We start from the raw sequence: 26,713 nt of genomic DNA, 5'->3' as shown, positions 1-26,713 counted from the left end.
ATTCTTTTCTTGACCCTAAGCAAAAGACAGCTGTGTTACAAGAAAATCCAAGCAACACTGCCGATGATACAATCTCCTGTTTATACCTATTACTCCAGGCACTCAGACTGAGACATCTGAGTCACCCAGTACGTACATTCCCTGCTTCTCTTCAGGCTGCCTGAGGAGTACAAAGCTTAAGGCACATCTCTCTCCAAATCTTCTTCTGATAATCTGGGATTTTGCAAGACTGAAGGTAGGACTACAGAATGCGTACACGTACTGCACATGAAGGATGTCCAGCCTCTTTTCCATCAAAGTGTACATTGGCTTGTCACTCAAAAGGCACAATTATAAAGTATCACCTAGCTAAGAAGCTAAATTTTAGTCCCTGATAAACTGCAGGATCACCTTCAAAACATAGTACCTGAGGCAAATGTCAAGAATGGCAAAACTCCTGCTGAAATTGTGCAAAATACTCCAAGGGATTTTATGTTGAACATATACGTGATGAAAATGCCATTAAAAGAGGCTACGTTTGCTTCTCAAATCTTGCTAAGATGCATTCTGACCAGTGATATGGGCTTTCCACTTTTGCAGTCAAATATTCTGGTGCAATCAGAGATCCAGCTCATCTCTGGCCAAAGGCTGCTTTGTGCTTTGATCCCCCTGTGCAAAAAGAAGGATCCCTCTGGGGGTGACCTGAGAAGCCACGTCTTCTGTCCGTGAAGCACAAGAGCTGGGTGTAGGGAAGAAACCCACACTTATGAAAACACACACTTCTCCTGAGATCCCGCAAGGGTGCCAATCTTTAAGGACCTCTGATCAAGAAAGCAAGGAACCTGTTTGATCCCAAGAAGAAAGGACTCTGCTGTTCTCGGAGAAGAACAAGCCAAACAGCTAATTAAATAGAAGGAAAAGATCTATCTGAGTAGGTCCCCTTTGTCTGTCCTTTAGCGTTCACTCAACTGCCACCGTCTCTGGAGATGGATCGATGGATATGCTGAGTCAGTCGGAGCATGAGCAGATTTAGCAGCTAGGAGGAATTCCCTGGCTCTCTCCAGACCCTTGCTGTGCTGAACACAGAGTTGGTAAACCCTACCAAGACATTTGTCATTGATGCTACAGAAACCCAGCCTGTTCTCTCCGCTACGCTAATGAGGTGTTCATAGCTGTGAGTACACTTGTTGCTATAGTTGCAGAGAGGACTGAATAAACACAGGAAAAAGATCTCCAGCAAAGTGATACTATTTTTAAATGGTCCTTTTTCAGAACAGGATAACACTTCTAAACAATAGCCTGCTCTGACCATGTGTAATTAAGCATTCTGTTCACGAAGCTGTGATGAGTAGGAAGATGCCATCCTCGAGTCATTATCCTAAGGCAGTGTTAGAGAATCACACGCTCATCAAGTTCACAGACCTAATGAAATGAAAATTGTATTTTTGACATAGCAACAATATTTGAAATAGATTTGATTTGAAATAAATTTTTAATCTATAGAGTTCCCTTAAGCATTTATCAGTATTGCCTTAGATACAACTCCTCATTGATGCTGGCAGTGCTACCTAAAATTCCCTACAGTTATAACAGGCTGTACAAACAACACTTGGAGATCAACATAAAACTTTCTTACTGAAAACAATAATCAGAATTAAAGCCTCATTCGTTGTGTTTTTTTTTTTTTTAATTATTATTTTTCATTTCACTATACAGCAGTCACTGCAAATCAGAACAAAGATTGCTTAAAACATACCTCATATGTTGCACAAAAATAAAACATAAAAGCCTATGGTTATTTCAAATTCAAAATGCATTAAAGCTTTAGAGCCTGCCCTGGTTGTCACCTCAAAAAAAAAAAATCACCACTCCCATCCCCTCAGAAGAGGCAATAAACCTAAATACCCCAATAAATTTAAAACATCCAGACAGTATTATCTCAAAGATGATTTTAAGGCGATAACGCTTTGGGGTGAGAATTTGTTCACTGAACTGCATCATAACCTGAAACGCAGATTGCAATGTCCTTATGGTTTTATCTGGTACTGCAGACTTACTGCCGTATTCAAACAATGCTTCTTAAAAGTTTCAGATAAGTAACAAAAAGCAAAGAGACCCATCCTTCACATTTTCAGATGCCCTGCTCTCAAACCACTACTTCACTACTGTATCTGTTTCAAAGGTGTACCATTGCTTATAAAAAGCAGCAAAACCCTCAGAGGAAAAGGAGCCCTCAGGAAGAAAAGTGCCATGTAACTTGTGCAAAGCCATTATTGAATTTTACTCTCATTTGAAGTTGTGTGACAAAAAGAGAACTACTGAAACAATTTTTTTGTTGTTGTTAATAAAAAACAATCTTTCGTAACATGCACTTCAATAAAACCCACAACGTTATTCTTACTTGCTTTATTTTCTTACCAATTTCGTCTATTATGCGTGTAGAGTAAGTGAATCATAAATGTTTGAAATAATTAAAACAAGAATAAAAGAACCAACTTGCTCTGCACTGCCAGGTAACTGTCCTTCTCCTGCTCTCTCTGTGTATCTCTAACTGCTCCATTCAGTAACATTCTTTAATAATAATTAAAAAAAAGGACTAAGAAAACTATCCAGAAAATTGGTTCACTCCATAATTCACAAGTTAATCAAACCTCATGGCAAAGAGAAGCATAAAAAGAAAAAGAAACTCTTGCCCAAGCATTAGTGTCAAAAGCAATTATTAATTTATTATGAAACAAATTCTAGTCCTGTATAATTTCATTTTCTTCACCAATATATTTGATGCTTTACTGGTGGGTAATGAGATAGTCACTATCTTGAAGAATTTGTACTCAAGGGTTGGGAGAGGAAGAGAAAGAGCAGTAAACACCATCATTTCTTTGCTGACTTCGAACAATGCTGCAGTCAGAATTATTAAAATCCAATACATGGACAATTAAGAAACCTCATTTAGATAGGAAAAAGAAAGTACTTAAGCATAATTTTCATTTCCTACTCTTTCTGGGAAGCAGATATCATTTCAGTAGTCATCTTTTGGCTGGTTCTAAGCTGTACCTCACAGAGCTGCAGTACAAAGTATATTTTGATGAATTTTGAACTTTACCTCTTAACAGGAACCAACTCCTAACAGATAGGCTGTCAGCATTTAACAATTTCATCTGTAAAACAATGATTGGATACACCTAGCCAGAGCTTTGATTATAGATATGTTTTACCCAGAGAGCTTTCTAGGAATGCTTCCAGGCATGATCTCCCATGATTTTTAAATGAGGTTAAATAACCTGCAACTCCAGAACACTTCAAGCGACTATAAATTTAGGTAAGAAACACATTTTTAACTCGTTCCCTTTGTACTAGTTCCTTTCAATTTCAAGCTTGAAATTACGTCCTAGACAAATTTTACTTCCTTTGAAAGCCTTTTATTTCCTATCAAAGATTTACTTCGAATTCACGATGCTGAAAATATTATTTTACATAGATGATCCAAAAAATCAACCACACACATCTAGAGAAGTGATCAAAACATTTACAGTGTTTTATCCACACAACCTTTCTGATAGAATTGTTTGTGACAAACTTTGCCGAGACTGTTGCTCTGCCAGGTTGTTTGCAAGTCCAACTTATATCTCTTTATTTAGTTTTCAGCCACCTATCAGTTCGCCAGGATTCCATTACTGCCTCTCTTGGGGCAAGATCTGTTACCTGCTACAGGCTCAAGAAGTGACAAAAGCAAATGGAAGGCACCAATTTGGTGTTCATTGGTCTGCACTGATGAGGCATGGGACCACTTTTAACAGCAGTGCGTAGAAAAACTAGTTACTCTAGATCAAAGTATTATCCGTGAGCAATTTAATTCACAGAAGAGAATAAAAATATTTTACAGAATGTTAGGATACTTCTATGCTGAAGAAAAGAGTGCATAATGAAAGATAGAAACTCGTATATATTTGCAAGTCATATGCTTTCCTTCAGAAGACCTAGGGCAGTGTTTTAATAAGTAAAGCGTGGAGGCATTCACTAGCATGGGCTCTTAGTAATCGCTGCTGAACATGAAGTGGCAGCCCAAGCACAATTCATGACTCTTATCCTATGGCCAAATAGGAACTGGAAGCAAAAAGAGTTACTTTCTTACCTACGAAGGAGAATAGCATCCATAGCATAGCTCGCAGGCATTCCCTTAAGCTCAGAGGCATTTCAAACTTAATTATTAACAACTTTGATGTTGTCATTCAATATTATGAAACTCAAGAATTAGGTTTTGCCGAAGGTTTAAACGCAAGAAAAAAGGAATTCAGAAGGAATAGTCAGTTTAAAACCACTTTTTAGAGTATCCCAAACTGTTGTCAGCTCCCAAAAAACTTGCTGAGTAATTGGTTAGAAGAGGAATTTGCAGAAAGCTTAAAAAAAATTGTAAGGGAAAACCTATACCCAACACTGCATTGCTGCCTTCTCCACCCCAAAAGAAACAACTAAAATCAAGTTTACCTTTCTTGAAGCGTAGATGTCGAAAAATGGCTTGTTCCGAACACTGAATGGTTCCTGTGCTTTGTCAATAAGACCAGTCTTCATTTTTTCATGTCGGGGAAAGATAATCTCTTTTTCTATACAGGCAAGCCGAACATTAAAATCACAGTCTCCAACCGGCTGTCCCTGCCAAGTTACAAAAATCAGCATTAAAAACAGACACCAAATTATTTGAACAGTAAGTTTGCCTGATATAGCATTTAGAACCACCCAGATACATTTTTTTTTTCCTTAATTGAACATACACATTTTGGTCAAGCACTTGTTTTTCAAGCCCTTGTCTCAGGTTGAAAGAAGTTAATGAAATCAAAGGTCACGGAAGGGTAAAAACCTACAACAATGCAATTTACGGAGTTAAGCAAAACCACTGCTTCAAATGTACTTTATTGATGTTTTGCAAGAAGCATTAATTATATCACAGAATAGAGAAAATTAGAGCTGCAGCTGGAAGTCGTGTCAATATACAGTGGCTGCAGAAACCTGCAAAACACGGGATGGCTCAGTCAACTAAAAGGTGGCAAAAGCTCTTCTCTGATTCACGGTAGCATGCTCTGACCTTTCCAGATATGATCTAAACTAGGAACTTCACATTGCTGTTGGTACATTTGGTGCACTGCACCAGTCAGTATGAGCATCCAAAACAGACGTTTGTCAGATGAATAATGGCTGATAATGGAGCTGATTGTGTTTGGAACATGAGATGGTGATGAGAACACACTGTGGGCATCATTCAGTGTAAATGAGCATCAGGAGGCTCGGAAATTTGCACATTAGTTTCAGTGAGGTGAGCCACGTCCACAGCAGTGAGGCACAAACTCCTGCATCCACACTGCTACGAGCAGTAACCAGCACAGGAAGGTTATTTACAGGAGATCATCCCTCGTTTTGCCATTCTACTTCACATACATGCAAAAAACAACCTCCCTTTCCTGGTCGCCAGATATTAGATGGATGAGCCTCACCCTCCCCTCACTGGTGAGGCCTTTTTAGAGGCCTTCCTTACGACAATTCATTCAGAAATTTAGCACAGCGACTGACTTTTATTTCCATCTCCTAATAGTTAAATTAAAAGTTGAGATGACTTCGTGTGCCCCAGGAACCAGCTGAATCGCTTTCTTCTCCTTTGCACAATCCTCTCCCTTCTCACATCTACTTGCAACTAACTATTTCCTGCAGCTCTGCCGATCAGGTATTTTTATTTGGGAGCCTGTTGAGCAGAAGGGTGCGTTACTGTGACATTACCACTCGCCTCCATCACCGAAAGGTCAGAGTGAGGCTGAGATCAGCTTATACGAGCTGGGAGAAGCTGGGTGATGCTGCTGAGCGATTTCTTCATCGGCCAAGTAAGCCCAGAAGTCAAGGAGCATTTCGTTCTCCTCAAAGTACAGGATATTAGCAGCGAGAAAACTACCGTAACGTTGAATGCAAAGCAAGGATATGCTGGATAAAACCAACATTGGGACAGGAGGGCAGCTTCTCTGTTAACAGAAATTGCCATAATCACACAAAAAAATTGGTTATATAGAACATATTTGGCCCAAATATTCAAGTGGTAAAACCCTAGCTTTTAGCACACAAGTAGGAGGGCAGGGTAGGCTGCAAGAAATAATTTGCAGACCTTGACAAAACCAGGATGAGATTATTTAGTGCTTAAAGTTCTCCAAAAACAAGACATCGATGCATTCATAGTCAAAACCCAGGCACCAAATACTATTACGTTTTTAAGCACTTCAGAAATGTTTTTATTAATTTAAGCATTCCGACTTTGGAGGTTTTATTTCTGTGTGTAAGTTTCTGCTCTTCTAGGAAGGATGAGGGGCAGCACCACCTAACAGCACACGTACTGAGACGGCAATCCCTGCTCCAGACATTTCCATCCTAAAATAAATTTGCTAGCACAGGGTAAAACCCAATTAACAAGTAGCATGTGTTTCCTGTCTATGCTAGCAAGTTACACTTCCCCCTCACACTGATTAAAATGCATTCCAGAGCAAAATATCGTTGAGAAGAGCCTGGGGAGAGGAGTCAGCTGTTGACTCAACACCTCTTCCCGAATTATTTTTTTTTCACCTGTTGAAACTCCGTGCGTTGCACTACAAGGTCACAGCTTGCAGTAAATGTGACACCGAGAAAAATCGTTTTGATTATAAGCACAGTCTCCCATGCATCCTCAAAACATAAAATAAGGCTTCTAATGAGATCTGGAAGCTACACAAGATTGAACTTTTCAAGATTTTAACTTAAAATATTTCAGATTAATTTCTCACTTGAACCCATACCCAACAGGTCACACAAGAATCTAGTGGACCAGAGAAGAAATACATCTAAACATATGAAAAAATTTGAGTGTACAACTCCTTAAACATCCATTCTCTTAAGGGACTGGGGGAAGGCAATTTATTTGCCAAAAGGAGCTAAAAAGAAAAAAAAAAATCACAATCCCAACAGGGTTCCTTCAAATGGGTGCTGGAAGATGGAATTTGGTCAGGTGTTGGGTTCTGTCCTGGTACATCAGGGGTGCCTGAATTGTAGCTCCTGCCCCTCTCCGGGCCCACAGAGACGTCTGTGTTGAAATTGGGATCTCGTGGCTCCGTGACTATAAGGGCTGGTGAGTGACTTACACCCCAAGTCAGCAAACAGAGGAAGATGGCAGGAACCACTGAGAGGGGTCTATCAGGTAACAGGGTTTCTGCTGCATGCCCCACTTTGGGCCCCTCTCTCTGGGAAGGAGAAAGGGGGCATCTGAGCAGCTCCCGGCATCCACCAGCTGCAAGTCGGCCTTCGTCCAGCCTCTAAGGCTGACCTTGTGGTGACAGCTTGGAAAATTTGGTGAGCTTCCCATGGAAAGTCCTTCCACGGATAGACAGACGTAGCACAGATAAAATGGGGTCTGTAGGTGCTAAATCCCATAAAAACACTTCCTATTAGAATTTGATATTTATCCAGCTTCTGCCCGACGCAACCGGAGTAAAAAGAGAAATAATGTGTACACTGTTGATAAGCAGCTTGGTCCAGGACAAACCGAGAATATTTATTCTCTTCCTTTATGAGATATGGTTCAAAGCCTACCTGCCAGCAAAGCCCGTTCTGTTTGCTTCCCCAGAGCAATACCTTCACCATGAATTATTCAGCACAGACACGCATATACGTTCTGCGCACGTCCTCACTTATTGAGCCATAGCAGAACATATGTCACAACTGTCTTAGCTTTAATGATTTTGAGAGAAGAATAAAGAATAAGCACAGGCTGATATTCTACCCTGTGTTTAGCATTATTATTGACAATTCAAGGCACCCGCAGCTGACATCTGCATTTCCAGCTAAAGCCCATTATTAGTTCTCCCGTTTTCTGAAGACCCTGCAGTCAAATATTTCGCATTTAATATTAATGGCCTGGCACGTAGTTCCTCTGACTGGGGTTTTATAGATGCTGCGATTTTTTTGATATAGATAGCTCCTACATAAAAACAATCCGGAGGTGCTGTTTCATTCTCCAAATAAGATTATTACTATGTTCAATCAGCTAACATTTTTTTTTCCCCACTTCTGATGAAGTTTTCTTTTAAAAACAGGACAGAAAGTATTAGAGAACTGAAAAACCTCGGAGGATTATGACTCCAAAATTTTTCATCTCTAATACACAAAAGATAAGACAATTATTCTAAACTGAAAACACAATTTAAAATTTGTTTTTCCTAACTTTTTTTCCCCTCAGATGTTCAAAAATAACGTGTTAATGCAAGGAATTAAGCGGTTTCAAAATGGTTTCTAAAATGTGCATTTGCACCCATGAGGTACAGCGCCTGACATTAGTTCAGTTTTATTAATTCAACTAATGTGTTGCAAGAACATAATTACTATTTATATGTTGTCAGCTTATACAACGGAATATTGCTTTGATTTTAGCACAGAACAAAAATGGTTTGGGAATCAGACTTATTAAAGGACTGCTTAAGACAAGTATTTAATTATTTGTATTTCCTTTTTCAAAAAAAAGAAAACCACTGATAATAAATTCATATATGTATGAATCAACAAAGGAAGCGAGTTTGTTTTCCATGCATAAACATCAAGGCCTAACAGAAGATACAAATATAGCTCCGTGCTTTTTTTTTTATTATTATTATTAGCAAATGTAACTTGAATGGAACAGCAGGACTGTCAAAACTGTGACTAAACAGATAAGATCAAAACAGAAGTAGATTGTACTACAAACATTGCTCCCTTCCCCAATTTTCTCCGCCTTGAATTGCTCGAAAGAAAATACATATTCAAGACCAAGAAAAAAAAATAAAACCTTATAAGTACAAGAGGATGAGAAGTACACTTCACTGGTGTAAAGGTAATACATATAAGGAAAAATATTTATGATCACTGCAAGTGACTGAATTATGATTCTCACCATTATCACGCTGCAAGAAAGAGGCAGACTTGGGGAAACTGGCATACAGAGGGCAAACACCTGACCCACCTCTTTGGAAAGCACAGCTCTAGCAAAGCATGCTAGAGCTTGGTAAAAGTAAAGAAAAAAAAAAAAGTAGAAAAAAAAAGAAAGAAAAAAAAAAAGCTTAGTAGCTGCTACTTTGGGAACACAGACAGCTCCATCCAATTCACTGTTTGACTGCATGGACAGTGGCTTCATTTAGGATCTTTCTAATCCTTATAAATCCTTCTGAGCCTTCAAAAACAAAACTCAATCAGGGGATTTTTACTGGGGTGTAAATGATTGAAATCTACAGGAATGATGTTTTGTCTAGACTGGTTGCCTCCCTCATGTATTTTGAGGAGTAGATGAACTTCCCATCTTTAATTACAAAATTAAAAGTCAGAATTCTAAAAATCCATAGCTGTGAGACAGGTTCTCCATAATCATCATAGGCCATTTACAGACAAAGATTTCACACCGTCTTCCCATGGCAACGTAAATTGAAATAGCCTAAATTCAGCACTAAGTGAACTATCAGCAAAGTAAAATAGTTAACACGGGGCTCTACTGCTTCTGCTTTTTTCGTTCTGAATTTTCCTCGTGCTGTTGTGCACACAGTTTGGAGACATCTTAATTGTGACAGCTACTACATGGTCCAGTTAATTCCAGTTATTCTTCTTATGCTCCTCTCTCCTCATACTCTTTCCACCAGCCAATTCAGTGACTCATCACAGGGACACTTACTGTCGGCTTTTACAATTGTGATGTTGAAGAATTATCATTCCTGTTAGTTAAAAAAAACCTGGAAAATCTCACAACTTGGAGACATTGTTCAGAGTATTTCATACTTGAAAAGATTGCAGCACTGAATTTTTAGGATAGAAATCGCTTCGTAGTATTTTAAATTACGACTGTCCATTAGAATAAGCATAAAGTCTCCTAAAAAAATAAAAAATAATCAATCAACAATCAGCACTGGTTCACGAGGGTTCTCTTAAAAAGGAAATCATATACTTTGCCTAAACCATAACAGAATTAAAAATTAAATATCTGATTATTACATATTTTACACTCTTAAGACTTGTAAAAGATGTGTAACTTTAAGGACACCATTTTTATAAGAGATACCTAGCTTGTTATGTGCATGGTTAGCTTATGAATAAGAAATACTGATGAAATGCTATCATACTTCTTTCAAAAGAAGGTTTTTCTTCATACTTGGTTTAAATAAGAGAAATATTCCACACAGGATGAAAATATGACCTTCACATTCTCTCCTACCACAAGTCCTACAGCAGATAAGAGCCACTCAAGTTATTCAAACATACTGCGAATGGAACAGAGGATATTAGAAAGATACTGCTTTCACCTTCATAAACCCTATCCTGTATTATAGTTTTTTGTTTGTTTTTTAAGTTCTTTTCACCTAAAAGCAGGAAAAAGATAGAAACACAGGAGACAGGTCCAGAATGTGTAGAAAACTGTAGAAAACAAAGTGTATAAAAGGAAAGATTAAAACTAAGTTAGGGAAACAAGACAAAATTTGAACACGCTCCCACTGGTTCCATGTAATATCCTTCCAACCATCTCCTATTTTGCCTATACTTCTTCCTTTTTAAAAATATATTGGAAAAAAGCCCTGTGTTAGACTTCACTATCTTCAATACTGGAAATAATAAGGCAATTAGAAGACCTGCCCCACTGTAAAGTTTTTCAACACTTTAAACTTCAGTTGTGATCACTGCCAGGTTCTGGAGCAATCTGAATATTTGCCTAAGAAAGAAGTTGGGTCCAAGTCTACTCGGCAGTTCCTATGGTAATGGCTGTTACAAACTGCAAGGAGAGAGACAATTTTTCTATTTAATCACGTTACAGTTCCCAACACAAGAAGATAAAAATTATTGCAAATAAAAAGTGAGGATTTTTTTTTTTAAAGGTTGAAAATATGAGAGAGAGAAAAAGCAGGTTAGTAAAAATACTGAGAAAATTATTTTCATTTACAGCACAACTTTAACATCCCAGTCTCAGGTTGTAATTGTCTTAGCAAGTATTATATTTTGCTGAAGAACTATCACATCAGAGTAAATAAGAGCAAAACCTACATAACCCAAACACCTGAAAAATAGAATGGATTTAATATTAAGGCAACTTCCACAGCTGCTTCTGGAAAACTACTTGTGCCTGTATCTCTCTCCCAGGAGCAACACTTCATGCCTCTTCTCCTGACAATTATACCAGTGGTAATCTGCTATTCAAAGGGTTCTCATGAGGCTTGCTTCATACGAAGGCATGGAAACACTTACCTTTGGGAAAAAACAAGACATGACAGAATTTAATACAGACCCTTTGCTTTTATATAACAGTCCAATAAGCATTCTCAGTTTTGACAATTGTGAAAAACAAACTACCTTCACTGCGGTTTGTAATGCCCCCAGGGTTAGGAAAAGGAGGATCCAACTCAGAGATGCAGGGGAAGGGAAAAATATCACATGTATTTTTCACACAATCCAACCAGAAAGTAAGAGAGTCAGCCTTCAAACTCATCACAATGCAAAGGAATGCTTCCTGACAGCAAGCAGCTTATTAGATAAAAAGCACATAATGAGGAACAAGGAAACATCGAAGATCACCCTGGTCACCGCTCTCCAGCAATAATTTAATTTTTGCAGGCAAAGAGGGACCTTTAAAGAGGGATGCAAAACTGTGCAAGAATGTTACCTTTTGGTTGCATACAGACTTTTCCCAAGCCCAAGAAGCAACAGGGCAGAAAACAAAACTATTGGAAATTCACAAAATAAGTGAAGATATCTGCACATTTTGCTGCTCAGACATACACGTCAGCCTTTTAATAACAAATAAAAGTGATGATCAACAGGGAATGGGGATGAAACAGGGAAGACTTTGAAAAATACAGCTACTCAGTATACATCTATCCATCCATCCATCTCCACAGACCTGAAAGCTCCCCCCAGCATTCCCCTCCTGTATTGATTCTCCATCTTACAAGCTCTCCTAACCCACTATTTGTTACCCTCCCTATTCCCTAACACCACCCTATTCACGTACCCCTTAAAAATACTCAAGGGGACTACACTATGTTGCTTCCCCTGGGCAAGCTGTCCCTGCTCTCTACTCAACATCCAGTAAAACCGCATTACAAAATTCAGAAGAGGAGGAGAAAGCAGTGGTAATAGCAGCTGTGTAACACCATGAATTCAAGCAAGAGATCTGAAAATAGCAGAGAAGCTCTGGAGATGCCCGAGTACTGCAGATGCAGGCAACCTTGCACATCTTTCTCTGTTTCACCAGAAAGCAACGTGAGGTACAAGAAGTAGATGCTCTGTGGTTCATTTACCTGAAAATCTCCTTCTGCCTTTGCTGTGATGGGAAGACGTACATACAGGTTTTTAGAACATAAAGCAAAGACAACTTACAGACATGTGAGGTATGTCTCAGCAAAATAATTAAATAAATAAATAAATAAATAGATAGTGGGAAGGATTCAAGACTAAACACATGCACAGCATCTGCATTTTCCAGGGCACTATTAGCAACAGGAGTTATTTAAACCTGTGCTTTCAAGTGATACCATTTGAGAAATAACCTCAGAATTAGAAGCAACAGTGGGGAAGTCATTGGCAGTCAGGTGCATTTGTAAATGGAAAAGATTATGCAAGGAAGTGCTCGCATCTCTGAATTATGCCCTCAGAATTTTCATAGTGTATTTTTAAGATAAGGTTACCAGACTAATAAAGCAGAGACAGCATGTGTGGCGAGCTCTGCAGCGCTTTAAAATTAGCTTTATAGCGGAAAAGTCAGACGTGGTAATATTTTACAGGGATTTGAAACAAAAATTTTTCATGCATGAATTCAACGAACCCACCACTGGCTGTGGGCAGGATTTATGGCCAGAATGTGCGCGTACAGTGACAAATTTAATCCAACAGCTACAGCATTGTTACACATGACAGCCACAGGAATCTTGATCTTGACTTAATTTAATGCTCAGAGTTTTCAAAACTTTAATCAAAACTATCTCCTTTTTAAACATCAAAATAATTATTCTTTTTCAAGCCTTCGATCTATTCTTACCATTGCAATCTGCTCTCAGGAAAACTTGGCTAGAGTTTAAAAATTTAAAGGCCAGGGTTAGAAAGAAAAATAAAAGTACAATTCTTTTTCAGCATCTTTGCTAAGAATCCATTAATTAGATCCTACATGATGCCAGCGTACTTTTTATTAGTTAACTATGGAAAAAACACAAACAGTTGCTTAGCTTTAGTGTTTATACATCTATACGCAGCTCCTGAGGACGATGTAAAAAAAAGCCTGTCAAAGCAAGGTTTTCCAGCAGGAGCTGTCTCGGAGATGAGAAGAGAAGGAAGACATTTTCTTTTGTAGGTTGTTTCTGATAACGGGGATTTGGATTTGTTTGTGTTTACTTCTGGGACTGTTAATTTTTCTGTTGTCGGCATCCTCTATTAAACTAGAATTACCCACCAAATTTGAACATTTTACAATTCAGGTGAAAGAGGTAATACTATACAACTACAGTTATTATGAGCTTATCTACATGTAGCCAAAATACGGGAAGCTGGACAGCACAGTACCTCAGGTACTGTGGATTACTGCGTTCAGCTCTGGGGCCCCAAGCACACAAAGGACATGGACTTATTTGAACGAGTCCAGAGGAGGGCTACAAGGATGGCCAGAGGGCTGGAGCACCTCTCCTGGGAAGACAGGCTGAGGGAGTGGGGGTTGTTCAGCCTGGAGAAGAGAAGGCCCCAGGAAGACCTCACTGCGGCCTTCCAGTACATGAAGCGGGCCTACAGGAAAGCTGAGAAGGGACTCTGGCAGGGAGTAGAGTGATAGGACAAGGCGTAATGGCTTTAAACTAAGAGAGGGTAGGTTTAAATTAGACATTAGGAAGAAATTCTTTACACAGAGGGTGGTGAGGCCCTGGCACAGGCTGCCCAGAGAAGCTGTGGATGCCCCATCCCTGGGGGTGCTCAAGGCCAGGCTGGATGGGGCTTTGGGCAAGCTGGGCTGGTGGGAGGTGTCCCTGCCCATGGCAGGGGGGTGGAATCGGATGGTTTTTAAGGGCCCTTCCAACCCAAACTCAAAGTTTCAGTACCAGCACCCTGCCCCTGGCACAGTTTCATGTATTACTATAGATGTGTGTAGCCTCTAAGAATGTGTTTTTGAGAGATAATTTTATATACACTGAGGTGGTTTTTGTTGTTGGTTTGTTTGTGTTTTGTTTTAAGAAAGATCCAAACAAAGCAGAGAAAAAAAAAACAACAGTAGGGATTGCTCTGGGTTTCCTCAAAGAGTTGAGGCTGAAAGGTTGACTTATTTCATTTGCATGTAGCCTCCTTTCTAAGGATTTGCTTTTAGCATGTGGGATGAAAGCAGTGATACAGCAATGTCATATTTTGAGTTGCTATTAATAATAATTAACATTATGATTCAGTCTGAACAAAATGACAACAGTCTTTTTTAATCTCCCAAAGAATTTGTTTTTCCTGACATAGGCACGTCTTGTAGCACAACGGGATGACTTATCGCAAGCTTCTGGAAACTGCATGTCACAGAAACAAGGATTAAAAAGAAACAAAACCAAACTGTTCCATCAAAAACCATGAAAACTGACTTTTTCAGCGGTTACAGGTGATAAAAATCACAATTCGATAGAAGATTTATCCTAGAAGATGACAGCCAAGAGATTATTTCCGTGTTTTCCCTGAGAACTCCAGTATATGTCTCTCCCAATCACTGAAACCCATTTTTTTCCTTCTTCCTAGGACTTGTCCTGTCTACATACTTAGAGTCAAACACTCAGAACATATTTGAATCTGTCTATTTTCTTGGTTTCTTTCACCTCTTTCTAGAAGGCTGCTGTAGTTGATTCCTGATACACCACAGCAAAATTGAGAAGCTGAGTAACAATAAGCCTCAAAGATACCAATATGATTAAAATTTTAAGATGGGTCTTCTTCCACTCTCTCATCTCTAAATCTTCTCCCTTGTTATTCTCTTTAAATTGTTCCAGAGCCTGTACTCACCATTATGTTTGTTTCTGTTACCATTCTCTCCTGCTGATCACATCATCCTTACTTGCAGTGGTTTCCTCACCGTTTCTGTGTCAAGCTCAGATGAAATGCTGACCAAGTCTGAAGAAAGATCCTACAACGTACTGAGACACTTCACTCAGTGATTCCATGATCTTCTCCCAAATCACAGTATTGTACACAAAATTAAAACCCTTATCTTTATTCCCAACTGATCCATGCCTAGCAGACCACTGCTGCTCCTAAATCTCATTTCGATATTTGTCTCAAAGAGGTAACTTTTCAAAATTCCCTGTCTCAGACTGGTTCCCTTGTCTAACTGCTACACTTCCAAACAACCATTTTAAGAAAATTTAGCCCCCAAAAGTAAGGTAGCAAAGAACTAAAATAAATACAAGAATAGAGTACAGCCCAGTTTTGAAGCATGACAATAGTGCTGGGTGAAAACACTGAGAATTGTTCAAAGTGATATTACAGCAAATGACAATTGGAAAGTTTAAATTATGACATTATTTTGCTGTGATCTAAAATGTTAATTCCATGATTTTTCTCTGTATATGTGAACAGCCTTCGCTGTACTATTTACAGCCATCCTGAGGGGCGCAAGTTGACGTAATTCTTACTATAAATGTATCGTGCAATCTGCAGAACTATCTACCACCTTACTTCAGCACTGTTCCGTATTTCTGTGTTGGTGCTGGTCATCCTAACGCAAATTCTCAGTGGTATTAACAGTGCACAAAATGTCTTTGGGACTTAGTGTAGAATTTGTGAATTTAGTATTTTGGAAGAAATCTTCTGACAAAACCCAGAAAACTTTGTGCATTTAGCTAGTGTAGGAAGGCATGCGTGCAAAATAGGTTGAATAGTTAGGAATAAAGACAACTGAAAGTACCTCTAGATCACTAGACCTGACTTAAAGTTTGCCTGAGCAGACAAAAGTGTTCATCGGCAGCTTGTATTCACATTTCCCCCACTGCAGTGCAGCATCTCCAGCAGCAGAGCAAGCAGAGGATGAGATGGGGATATGCTGGACATCTTGCCATTTAGATGATGGCCAGTGAGTACAGTAACCCCACTACTCACCTTCAGAAGAAACAACTACTTGCAAGATCCAAAGCAGCAGCGCAGAATCCCGGAGCACTTCGTGTAGCCCTCTGCTGCTGAGGGGGTGCTTTTGGAGTGGGGGTTGGTTACTTGCAAGGGGGTGTTTTGTTTTGAAACAGAACTGGTGTTTTGTGTAATTACTTGATTTGAAGCTCTACCAGGAAAATTACATGATCTGACTTACATGCCCTAAAAAAGGAACTAATTCTTTCCTGCCAATTACAAGTTTTCAATACATTTACCTCTCTTTGTGATAAAATTCTGTTGACCACTGCTTGCCAAGCCAAACATCCTCGGGTGCCCAGTTTTGTAATTAACTATCTAAAATTAACCTCAAATCCGCTATGCTTTTTAATCTTTGTGGTAGGACCATTGCTAATGAACTCTTGCAGCTGAAGCCCTGCTTGTACTCATCCTGATAACATTGTTTTAATTTGTCCTTGACATTAAAATTGTATTATATGCTAACCAATTCCACAGCCCCAATGTTATAAAAACAAAACAAAAATATAACAATAAGTTTAAAGCATTTACAGCCCTGCCCAAAAGCAGACTTTCCTCAAACCTTAACAATCCTCTGAAAACCCTCACCATTTCTGCTGTTTGTGAGGTAGGATTCTTCATGTTAAGTTTGGACATTTCCTACAAATGAGAGTTCCCTTCCCTCACACCCCAAAAAAAACATTGCACCAAAATATTTACAACTTTGGTAGGACAGCATATGCCAAACTGAGGGCAGACTGTTCATTTCTTACCTTTCCATTATTTTTCCCAGGGAAAGTAACAGCAGTGAGTGGCAAGTTAGACATTAAGAGTAGAGATGAGGAACAAGAAGGAAAATAAACATGGAATCACAGGTGGTGGAACAAGTGAAAAAAAAAAAAACAAGGAAAAATGACTATGCTTCCCAACATACCACCATCTTTTTTTGTGACTAGTACCATGGCTCAGTCTGTAATTCCCCCGATTTCCAGGTAATTCCCAATTCCCCCCATTTCCATGAAAGCAGGCTCCAGCACACCTAACAGTTCCTTTGGGAAAACAAGTGCCATAACTCTGAATGCCCCCCATCCAGCACAAGAAGCAAAAAAAGAGTCAGGCATTGTGCAAGCTGTGCTCAGCAACACCTGAAACACTGATGAACTGTCGACACCGGTTTGGTAACAAAGCCAAAACACAGCACCTTATCAGCTACTAGGAAGAAAATAACTTTATCCCAGCAAAAAACAGCACACACATTTTGTTTTCACATTATTTTAAAGATATATGTTTAAATCGATCCTTCCTGAAACACATTTTCTTTTCCTTACACATAACTAGAGAAATCACCAGAAAATTTATTTCATAAGTGGTAACAAGTGAAACATACTGTCAAGTTTAGTTCTTCAAATAAGCTTCAAATTTCATCTTCAAATTTCACATATATCATGACTTTGGAGGGATAAATACAAGAAATTAAACAAACGAACAAAAAAATCTACAAAGGTAACATACAATAGCCCTTAGGTGACTTTCAGCCATTTACCCTATTTGAAAGCTGCTGTAAAAAAAAAGTTTCTTGTTCTCCCCATTTTTCAACAGTTCTCTGCTGTGACCAGAGATTTGATTTCTAGCTGTCAAAACAGGCTTCTCCTTTTCCACAACGTTTTTCTTTCTCACATATTTGCCCTATAGCCAGCGTAAACTGGAGAGTCTGCTGTTGAGCACAACTATTAGAGAACCAGATGCCCGGTTTCAAAGAGAAATTTGAGAAGCAGGTGATGGAGTAGCCTAGCAAGGAGCACTGTGATGCTCAGGTAACATGTATGCCACTGACAGGCTAGCTGCTCCATCCACTCTCAATTTTCACTCTCTATATTTCAGACACGTTCTAGAAATGGGAAATTTTCACACAGTGTTTAGCAGACTGTTTCAAAGCACCACCACATGGAAATGAATCAATGCCTATTAGAAGGTTGCTTTCGATCTTAATTCTGATGCGCTGCATTTTATTGACCTGCAAAATACCCAGACACTTTTGGTGCTAAGGCTTATTCTCAAGCTCTTAATAACACAGATGAGATTAAAACAGAAATGAGAATCAATAACTAATGATAAAACCAATAAAACCAAAAGTACTTACATTAAACTTAATAATGTCATATATCAAGTACCGAGGAACAACCTGCCCGTTAACCTTGTCAATGATCATTTCCTAAAACAAACAAAAAGACATTTAGGTTTATCTCATGAATGCAAAAAAATAGTTAGCACATTTTTTACCTTTAGTGCGTATACCTGTGAGCATGATGTAATCAAATAATGGCCACATTTTTATTATCAAATATATTATACAGTATGTCAGTATTACAGAAGTATTATTGCCCTAAATGCTGCATGAAGCATTCAGCAAGAAGCCAAGGAGCTGTCCTAAGGTTCCATGTTTTGATCTGCAACACTTACCCATTAGTTTCTCCACAGCTTTCAAAATCACTACTTTCCTTGAGAGAATAATGTGTTTTAAAAACCTCAGTAAGAACTGCAATCCTAAATCAACTAACCACTTTTGGAAATCTCACCTACAAGAAGAACCGGTAAACAAGCTAAGAACAAGCATTAACATCCATTTTCTATGTTCAGCTGGGATCTTTTCACATTAGCTGTGTTCTAAGCAGCAGTGACAACTGAAATTTCTTTGAATGTTGCATTGTGACTCAGCAGCAGGGTTCCTTCAAATGGAAGTATCACAGATAGCATCTGTATCACATGAAGCTTGTTACAATTCAATAAATGCTGGTAGTCCACCTTGAAAATACCTTGGCAAGGAGAAAACCTACTAATGATCATCATACAATAAATATATGTACCTTAAATGCTGACACATCTGTACTCAGACTTGGGATATGAATTAGACACAGATTATTAGTTGATTAAACTAATACAAATTATTTAGTTTCATGTAAATTAGTCATGACTGAAAATGGTAGCAGTCAACCAATTGGTAAATCTTTCTCAGGCACAACTTTGAAATACTCACTTCTCTAAATAGTAAAATATTATATTATATTATATATATATATAAAATAGTATATATATTGTGTTAATATAAATATAAAATATATATATTATATATATATATATAATATAAAAAAAATAAACTATTCACTTCTCTAAATATTACATGTCTTCCTCCATCCTGTTGTCCACCACCCAATTATTGGTTAAGATACTTGTATCTAAGGACTTTTTGCTGCCAATAAAAAAAAAAGAGAATTCCAAATTCACATACATGACATGAAACAATAGAAGATAAAAAAAAAGATAAGAATATTTCACTATAACATGACAAAAACAAAGCTATGCACTCAATAATTAATCCCAAAGAGAACTTTACATCAACTCAAATTCATTTAAATGTTCCCTGCTAGTTCAAGAGCATTTTTGTTTTACAACCTTGGAACTTCTCTTAGAGTCCCTAACTTCTACAAAGTGAACAAGATTTTCATTGTAAGATTAATTTTAAGTCTGTGCACATACCAAACTTCTTGAATTGTACCTAGAATTTAATCACATTTGGCTTTAAAAAAAATAAGCAAGCAGTTTGAAAATGTAAATTTGTTTTAAAGTAAATACAAAGCTTGAGGCATTTAAAGCTTAACTAGAAAACTCAAACCTATTGTTCTCAAATAACAATAGGGAAGCAGAAGTTGTCTTTTTTTTTTTTTTTTTTTTTTTTGAAATCTCATCTTTTATAAACTGAATACAGAAATGGAGATTGTTTTTTCATGGCCAAGCCCAAAAGATACTCTGAATGACTAATCTGAATGCTGCAAAGCTAGCATTTGTATACAAAACCCTGAAAACATGCCAGGGCCTGGTATGAAAAGATTTGAAGTCTAATTTTTCAAAATCTGAATCTCTGGATATCCTTTTTAAAATTAATTATAAAATACAGCCAAGAGGACCATGCGTGATCTTTAAGTTTCCTCTGGAACATTTAGTTTTAACTCACAAATATATTTAATAATATTTTTTTTTTCTCTACTTCACATGTGTATAAACCTTTTCACCCTATTACGGGTTAGGCCAGCCTCTTTTTGCCACATTTCCATTTCTTTTCTTCCTCCTCCCTGCCTCTTGTTCTCTGTTCAGATCCTGACTGAAATCCCCACCATCAAACGCAGGGTAACGCAATGTGCTTCAGCAGCAGAGATGACAAATTCCCGTCTTGCTCATCTCCATCATGACACCGGCGTTGGCTGCTCCATTAGTTACGCCAATATAACTGTCATAAGGCAAGAGCTGCAGTGTGCTCATAGGAATGATTCAGATTAAAAGTACTCTAACACATCGTTATTTAAGACGCTGATTTCAGAGCCTTTCTTGAAATTGCAAGAATTGAACAACACCTCAGGGATTAGATCTCAGAAGCAAGTTCATGGAAATATGAACTATTTGAAGAACTCATCCAATTCAAATTCACTCATTCTGATCTGATTAATAACCTGATACTATGAGGCTACATCTAAGCTGATTTCTAGATAACTAAAATCTTCAAATGAAAAACATTCAGATGGCAATATAACAAAACACAAAAGACACACCTGCACCCGTGCACTGCCTTTTATATATCCTGTGTAGGTTTACAGGCACTGTGGGTTGTTTCCATGTCACCACTGCTAGGAAATCTGATTTTTACCACTTGTCCATTGGCTGCCACTTCAGATACTAGCTTAACCTGCGGATTTGCAGAAGGAGGTCCAATAACCAGCTTCTTTAATGTAATCTGGAAAACTGTGCTGGTGTTAGTCTTCTTTCCTGGTGCTGCAGTGCAGAGTTTTACAGCTATCAGAAACAGCAACTGTGCTAAAAGCATGGAGCTGGACACGAACCAAAAAGAATGATGCTGGACTGACAGCTCAGGGAACCCCCCGTCTTTCCATGAATAACTTATCTAGCAAGCAACTTGGACTTAAAATAATCCAAAATTTGATCACAAAGCAAAGGATCTCATCTTACCAGTAACTTACAGAACGTGCATTTGGTTGAAACAGAGTATGAAGTCAGACCCAATGACACATCTGTTTATTGCTCCTTTTTCCCTTGTCTTTCCATTTATCCATCTACCTTCAATGCAATTCTAGTCACTGCTGTCTTTTGGGAATACAAAGAGCTTTAAGAAAAACTGTACTGCACAAGGTGCCAGGGTTTGCAAACTCCAAATTGTAAGCTGTGCCATTCCTGACAGAGCTTACAAATACATGAGGTCTGTATTGACACAGAAACGTGAAAGGTTCTCACCCTACACTGACTGCAGTTCTGCAGGACATCATCAGTGTGCATTGCTCCCCGCGCTCATGCACCCAATAGGTTTTAAATTAAAGCTCCAGGAGAGCCACATCCATCTAGGACGTCACATGTCAGGCACTCCACCAAAAGGACATAAAGGGCAGAGTGTCTGAGACCTTCCATTTATTTGACTTGAAGACAAGGAGGGTTCAAGGATGCCAAAAGAGGCATCTGAGATTGATATACATTTATAACATATGACAACAGGTATGCCTGTATCACTGTTGCTGTTTTCAAATTTAAGTAATATAACATGACAGCCTTAAATGCTTGGAAAAAAAAAACAAACAGTGTGTGTTTTCTTTTAGTACTGTTTCTAAGAAAACCCTCACCCAGCTGAATTTCACTGCATGTTCTGCCACACTTGTGAGCAGTTTTGAACACCCAATGTTTTGCTCCCAAACACAAATGACTGACAGTTAGTTTTATTTGTGAAATGATGGGAATGTCCTGACAGCTCAGAGATCACATCTTATCTCATTAGTTGAAAAAATACTTTTTACACACTTAAATATACAGTGTATAAAACAGTTTTTATACACTGTATATTTAAAATGAGCCCTTGTTCACACAAATATTAAATAGCAATTCAAAGGAAGAAAATATTTCAAGCCTAAGGACATCTCTGCATTATCTACTAAATTGTTCCAAAGCTGTGTACAATATCAAAAAACTTTTTGCAAGTAACTAGCTTTCTTGCATGGCAGCCAAAACCCTTGATGCACTTCATTCATTCCTTCAGACTGCGGTAGAAAGACAAAACACTTGGCTTTCTAGAGGAATACCTCATATTATGCTAGTCACCTGTAGGTAGTGTTCAAATTAGTTTTAATGAGCTTTGCAGAAAATTTTCTTCCAAGCCAGAGGAATAAACACAACTGAAGGACTGGAGATGAGCACGAAGTATTGCAGAAAATCTCTCGTCACCCGAGATGTAATTGATCACAGTAAGAACTGTTTGCAAGTAATTTCAGCTTGAAGTGAACCCTAAATGCATTTGAGATTCTCAAAGACAGCCGCATGAAAGGCTTACATCAGAAGCCTTAAAGCAAGTTAAGAGTTCACTGAATTCATGGAAATTACCAAAGTTTTATGCATTGTCGTTCTGAATAAAGTTGGAGAGACTACTTAATCTTTTGTATTCTGAACACGTGCAACTGTTTCACTGCATGGCACTGATGAGTTAGAATTCGACTGTTTTCTTTTCTTCTTTCTTACACTTTCAGGATTAATGCAGTGCAATGCCATTTGGGCACTTCATTCTATATTATCGTTCTCTGAAAGCAAAAAAGCTACTTCAAGGAGAGTAAGTATGAACTATGTCAACCTGTAATTAAAGAATTAATTCCAACAGTATTAATTAGCAAAATATGTTAATGAGAAAAAGCCAAATTTTTCTTCACATAGATTATGAAATCATGCATATATTCAGAGTAAAGGAACAGTTATGAAAATTATCTTTTGGCATGAACATTAAAGAAATATTGAATTTCAAAGTTAAGCTTCTGATACTTCAAACAGTAAACAAGTTCTAGCATCAGACCTGTTGAAAGGAATTGAAATTGAAAAGAAATATATTCCAAACTTTTTATTTTTATTATTATTTAACTGACCACACAAAGTAACTTAAAAGTCTGCACTATGGAACTGTTTATCCATTCAAAAATTTTAGTTTTATCTCAAGGTTCATTACTCAATCAAGACTTCATTTCATTTTTCTTTTTACTTTATAAAAAAAAAAAAAAAAAGAATCACGCTAATTTTATGCCAAGAGTGAAATATTCAAATACACTTTAACAACCAAACTTTTACAAAGCAACAAATTAGGAGAAGTTACAGCTTATACCCTAGGTAACTGTGAATGTGTGATGCAACTAATGACTGGCTGTAAATTCTTTCAACTTCTTTTATTCTTACGAGACAAACTATAAACATGGGAGTCACAAAATGCCAGATCAGAGCCCCTCTCATATGCCTCACAGTCACTGCCACGTTTACATAGACATCAATATATGTGCTCCCCTGCCATCCACCATATGCATATTAGCCCACCTTAGTGAATCACCTGTTTTAAGACACAGAAGAGAGAAGCCATGCCCCTGAAGAACTATTTAAATAATCCTTTCCAAAGACTTGCTAATAAACCAATTGCTACAAAGCAATGACAGCAAACTATTTGCTCCTTTACAATTCTGTGGTGAGAGACAATGAAGTCAAAGGCAACCTATAATTTAACTCTGAGATAGATGACTTGCCCAACCTCAGCCTGAAAACTTCACCATATCTCAGTAATAAGGTGCAGCTCTTACTCCATGAAGTCTTCATTTCTAATAAAACTCTGAGTCACTTTCCTCAGCAGGAAAGCACTGCACAATTCAAGGTGCCTATAAGGAAAACAAAGGCATCATATGGACAGAACATACTTTACAGCTTATTCTTCACTGGTTTATGACCAGAATAATGTGAAATATATTTGTGCAGTAAGCTTTAAATTCTCAAAACCATCTGAAATCTCTCCCTAACTTATCAATTCTTCCTGTACCTCCTCCAGTGGCAGTCTGGCATTGTAATTTTCCTTCTTAAAGGGCAATTCAGTAGATTTTCTTCCTGAGACTATTAAGGTCCTTCCCAGACTCAGGTCCTACAAAAAAGTACACTTTATTCCGTGTATCAGCTGATCATTATTAGCAGGATGATTCTGCACATACAGAACTTTATCCAGTATAAATAAAAATCTCAAATCCTCTTTCTATCTCAACTTTTGTATGCACCTTCTTTTGATCTCCTTTTTCTCTATAGGCATCCATCAAAGTTATTTCATGGACTGCTAGCAAGTAACACCTGAAGATTCTAATTAATGTCAAAAAGCAGAATTTTCCTTTTAAAGATAAAGGTTTAAAGCTAACGGGGCGTTCACCTCATCTCAAAACATCTGTCATTTCAACAAGTTTAGCTGCTTGTGAAATATGATTTAATGAACTATAGCTATGGACTACACTTCCCCCTTCCCTCTGCCCCAAAGTCCTGGTATAGCAAATTACTTTAATAAAGCATTGCATGTGTTATTTAGCCGTGCAGGCTGAAAAAAACAACAGCTTCAGAAGAGCAAGCTCCATTTTTTTCTCATGCTTCCCTGTATGCTTATAGAGCCAATGCTTTCTTCAACCTTTGGATACTCCTTCAACATCACAGCTAAAGGATGAGGGAAAAGAAGAAAGAGCTGAGAACATGACATTTACCACAGTACGCTCTCAATTTTTCAGTAAAGCAAAGGCAGTGGGAAGTATTCCATTATCTGCTTCTCTGCTTCTCCGACATTACATTTATACCTTGCAACAACACTCCTCACACAGAATTGAAGGATCACAGAATATCCTGAACTGGAAAGTGTTGTGACCCACAAGGGCCACTGAGTCCAACTCCTGGCTCTGCACAGGACCACCCAAAAACCAGGCCATGTGTCTGAGAGCGTTCTCCAACACTTCTTGAACTCCATCAGGCTTGGTGCTGTGCCCACTGCCCTGGGGAGCCTGTCCCAGTGCCAGACCACCCTCTGGGTGCAGAACCTTTCCCTAACCCCCAGCCTGACCCTCCCCTGTCCCAGCTCCATGCCATTCCCTTGGGTCCTGTCACTGTCCCCAGAGAGCAGAGCTCAGCGCCTGCCCCTCCGCTCCCCTCGTGAGGGAGCTGCAGGCCGCCATGAGGCCTCCCCTCAGCCTCTTGAACAAACCAAGGCTGAACAAACCAAGCGATTTCAGCTGTCTGACTCATATGTCATCCCCTCTAGGCCCTTCACCATCTTCACAGACCTCCTTTGGACACTTCCTAACACCTCTGTGGCCTTTTCACACTGTGGCGCCCAAACTGCACACGGTGCTCAAGGTGAGGCCACACCAGCGCAGAGCAGAGCAGGACAGCCACTGCCCTCAGCCAGCTCGCAATGCTGTGCCTGATGCACAGATCCATTTCCATATGCTTCCCATGTGTATTCAGTAAGACACGCCAGACACAAAAGTGACATTTCAAGGATACAGACAACAAAGGCCTGAGAAAGGAAGGAAAGTAACAGTGACAATGACAATATGGCCTTCCATATGTGAAAGGTGCACTGAGCTTCAGAAGACCAATGCAGAAGAGCAACTCAGATATTCAGCATTTCACCAAGCAAGAGGGACAGCAAGGTAGAACAACTCCACTGCTACTGAAGCACGATAGGAAAGTGCATTCATATACTAAACACCTGCCAGGGTAGAAGAGCTAATGTCGTTCTTTTCTTCTGCTAAAATAGGGAGGTCAAAAAAGAAATATTCTCTTCTTGTGGCTACTGTTCTGAAAAGCTTAGCAATTAAGAACGCTCCAGGAGAGCTTTTTAGCAAACACAGAGGTTTTACAGCTTGTTTTACAACTAGCTAACAAAGTTCATTAGCACATTTACATAATCTAAATTAGCATGACTGCTTAGAAATGTTTCAGTCAAACAACTAAACCATTTCTAAATTAGTCATTAATTCAAATTAGTTGAAAATAGAAGACAGAAGCAAAAACATAAGTTTACAAGTCTATCAAAATATCAAAATTTTATCAAATTTTACAAATATTTACATTAACTGGGTTAAATTCACTATGTTTACTGAATCAAAACATAAAGCTATAATGAGAGATGATGTTCTGCATTTATTCCTTTAGATTCTTTTCAAGCTTTTTCTCATACTCAGAGAATGTCATCTCAATACCTTGATTTATTTCAAAGACAAGTAAACAGCTCCCCCCAGAGCAGTTATCATTGCTATTCTGTAGATAAAAAGTGACTTATGAACAGCGTGATTCCCACATTCAGCCAGTGGCTGAATCTATTACTCCTAAATCCCATGATTCACTGATCCAAGCCTAAAAAACTTGGTGCTGTTTCTGAACAAAAATAAATTGCTGAAATCATTACAATTATTATACAGTACGCTCCTTACCCCATCTAGAAGAGTGTTTGTTAGATGTGTCCGAAGATCTTTGCGAAATGGAAATTCCAGATTAGATACGTGAAAAATTGAATTGTCTCGATCAATCATGTAAACTTCATTCTTGCCATCAACAAGCATCATGTACCTGCAATGACACAATGTTAAGATGTTAAAGATGCATCCTCTAGATCTATTTAATTTATCGTGTTGAAAAACAATCCTGACAGATGTTATAAGAGAGCATTTAGAAAGGAACTATTTATAGTTTAAAATTTAAACTTATTGCTTCAAAAAAGCAGTTAGTTTGATCCAACTATCACCAA

At 38.3% G+C, this 26,713-nt stretch overlaps 1 protein-coding gene across 3 annotated transcripts in view; it reads right to left on the bottom strand.

Annotated features, from left to right (window-relative positions):
• The window catches only part of RNGTT (RNA guanylyltransferase and 5'-phosphatase), a 183,509-nt gene that overhangs the window by 102,916 nt on the left and 53,880 nt on the right, over positions 1-26,713 (bottom strand). For all 3 annotated transcript variants that reach the window (XM_068677987.1, XM_068677986.1, XM_068677985.1), the window contains exons 9-11: positions 26,400-26,535; positions 18,230-18,301; positions 4,465-4,629 (exon numbers count right to left, since the gene is read on the bottom strand). In XM_068677987.1, the coding sequence (XP_068534088.1) occupies positions 4,465-4,629; positions 18,230-18,301; positions 26,400-26,535 (373 nt within the window). The remainder of the gene's footprint in view (positions 1-4,464; positions 4,630-18,229; positions 18,302-26,399; positions 26,536-26,713) is intronic.

The sequence above is a fragment of the Anas acuta genome, chromosome 3, assembly GCF_963932015.1.
Source record: "Anas acuta chromosome 3, bAnaAcu1.1, whole genome shotgun sequence".
Taxonomy (NCBI): Eukaryota; Metazoa; Chordata; class Aves; order Anseriformes; family Anatidae; genus Anas; species Anas acuta.
The sequence above is the reverse complement of the archived record's forward strand: the minus strand, read 5'-3'. Positions and strand labels throughout refer to the sequence as shown.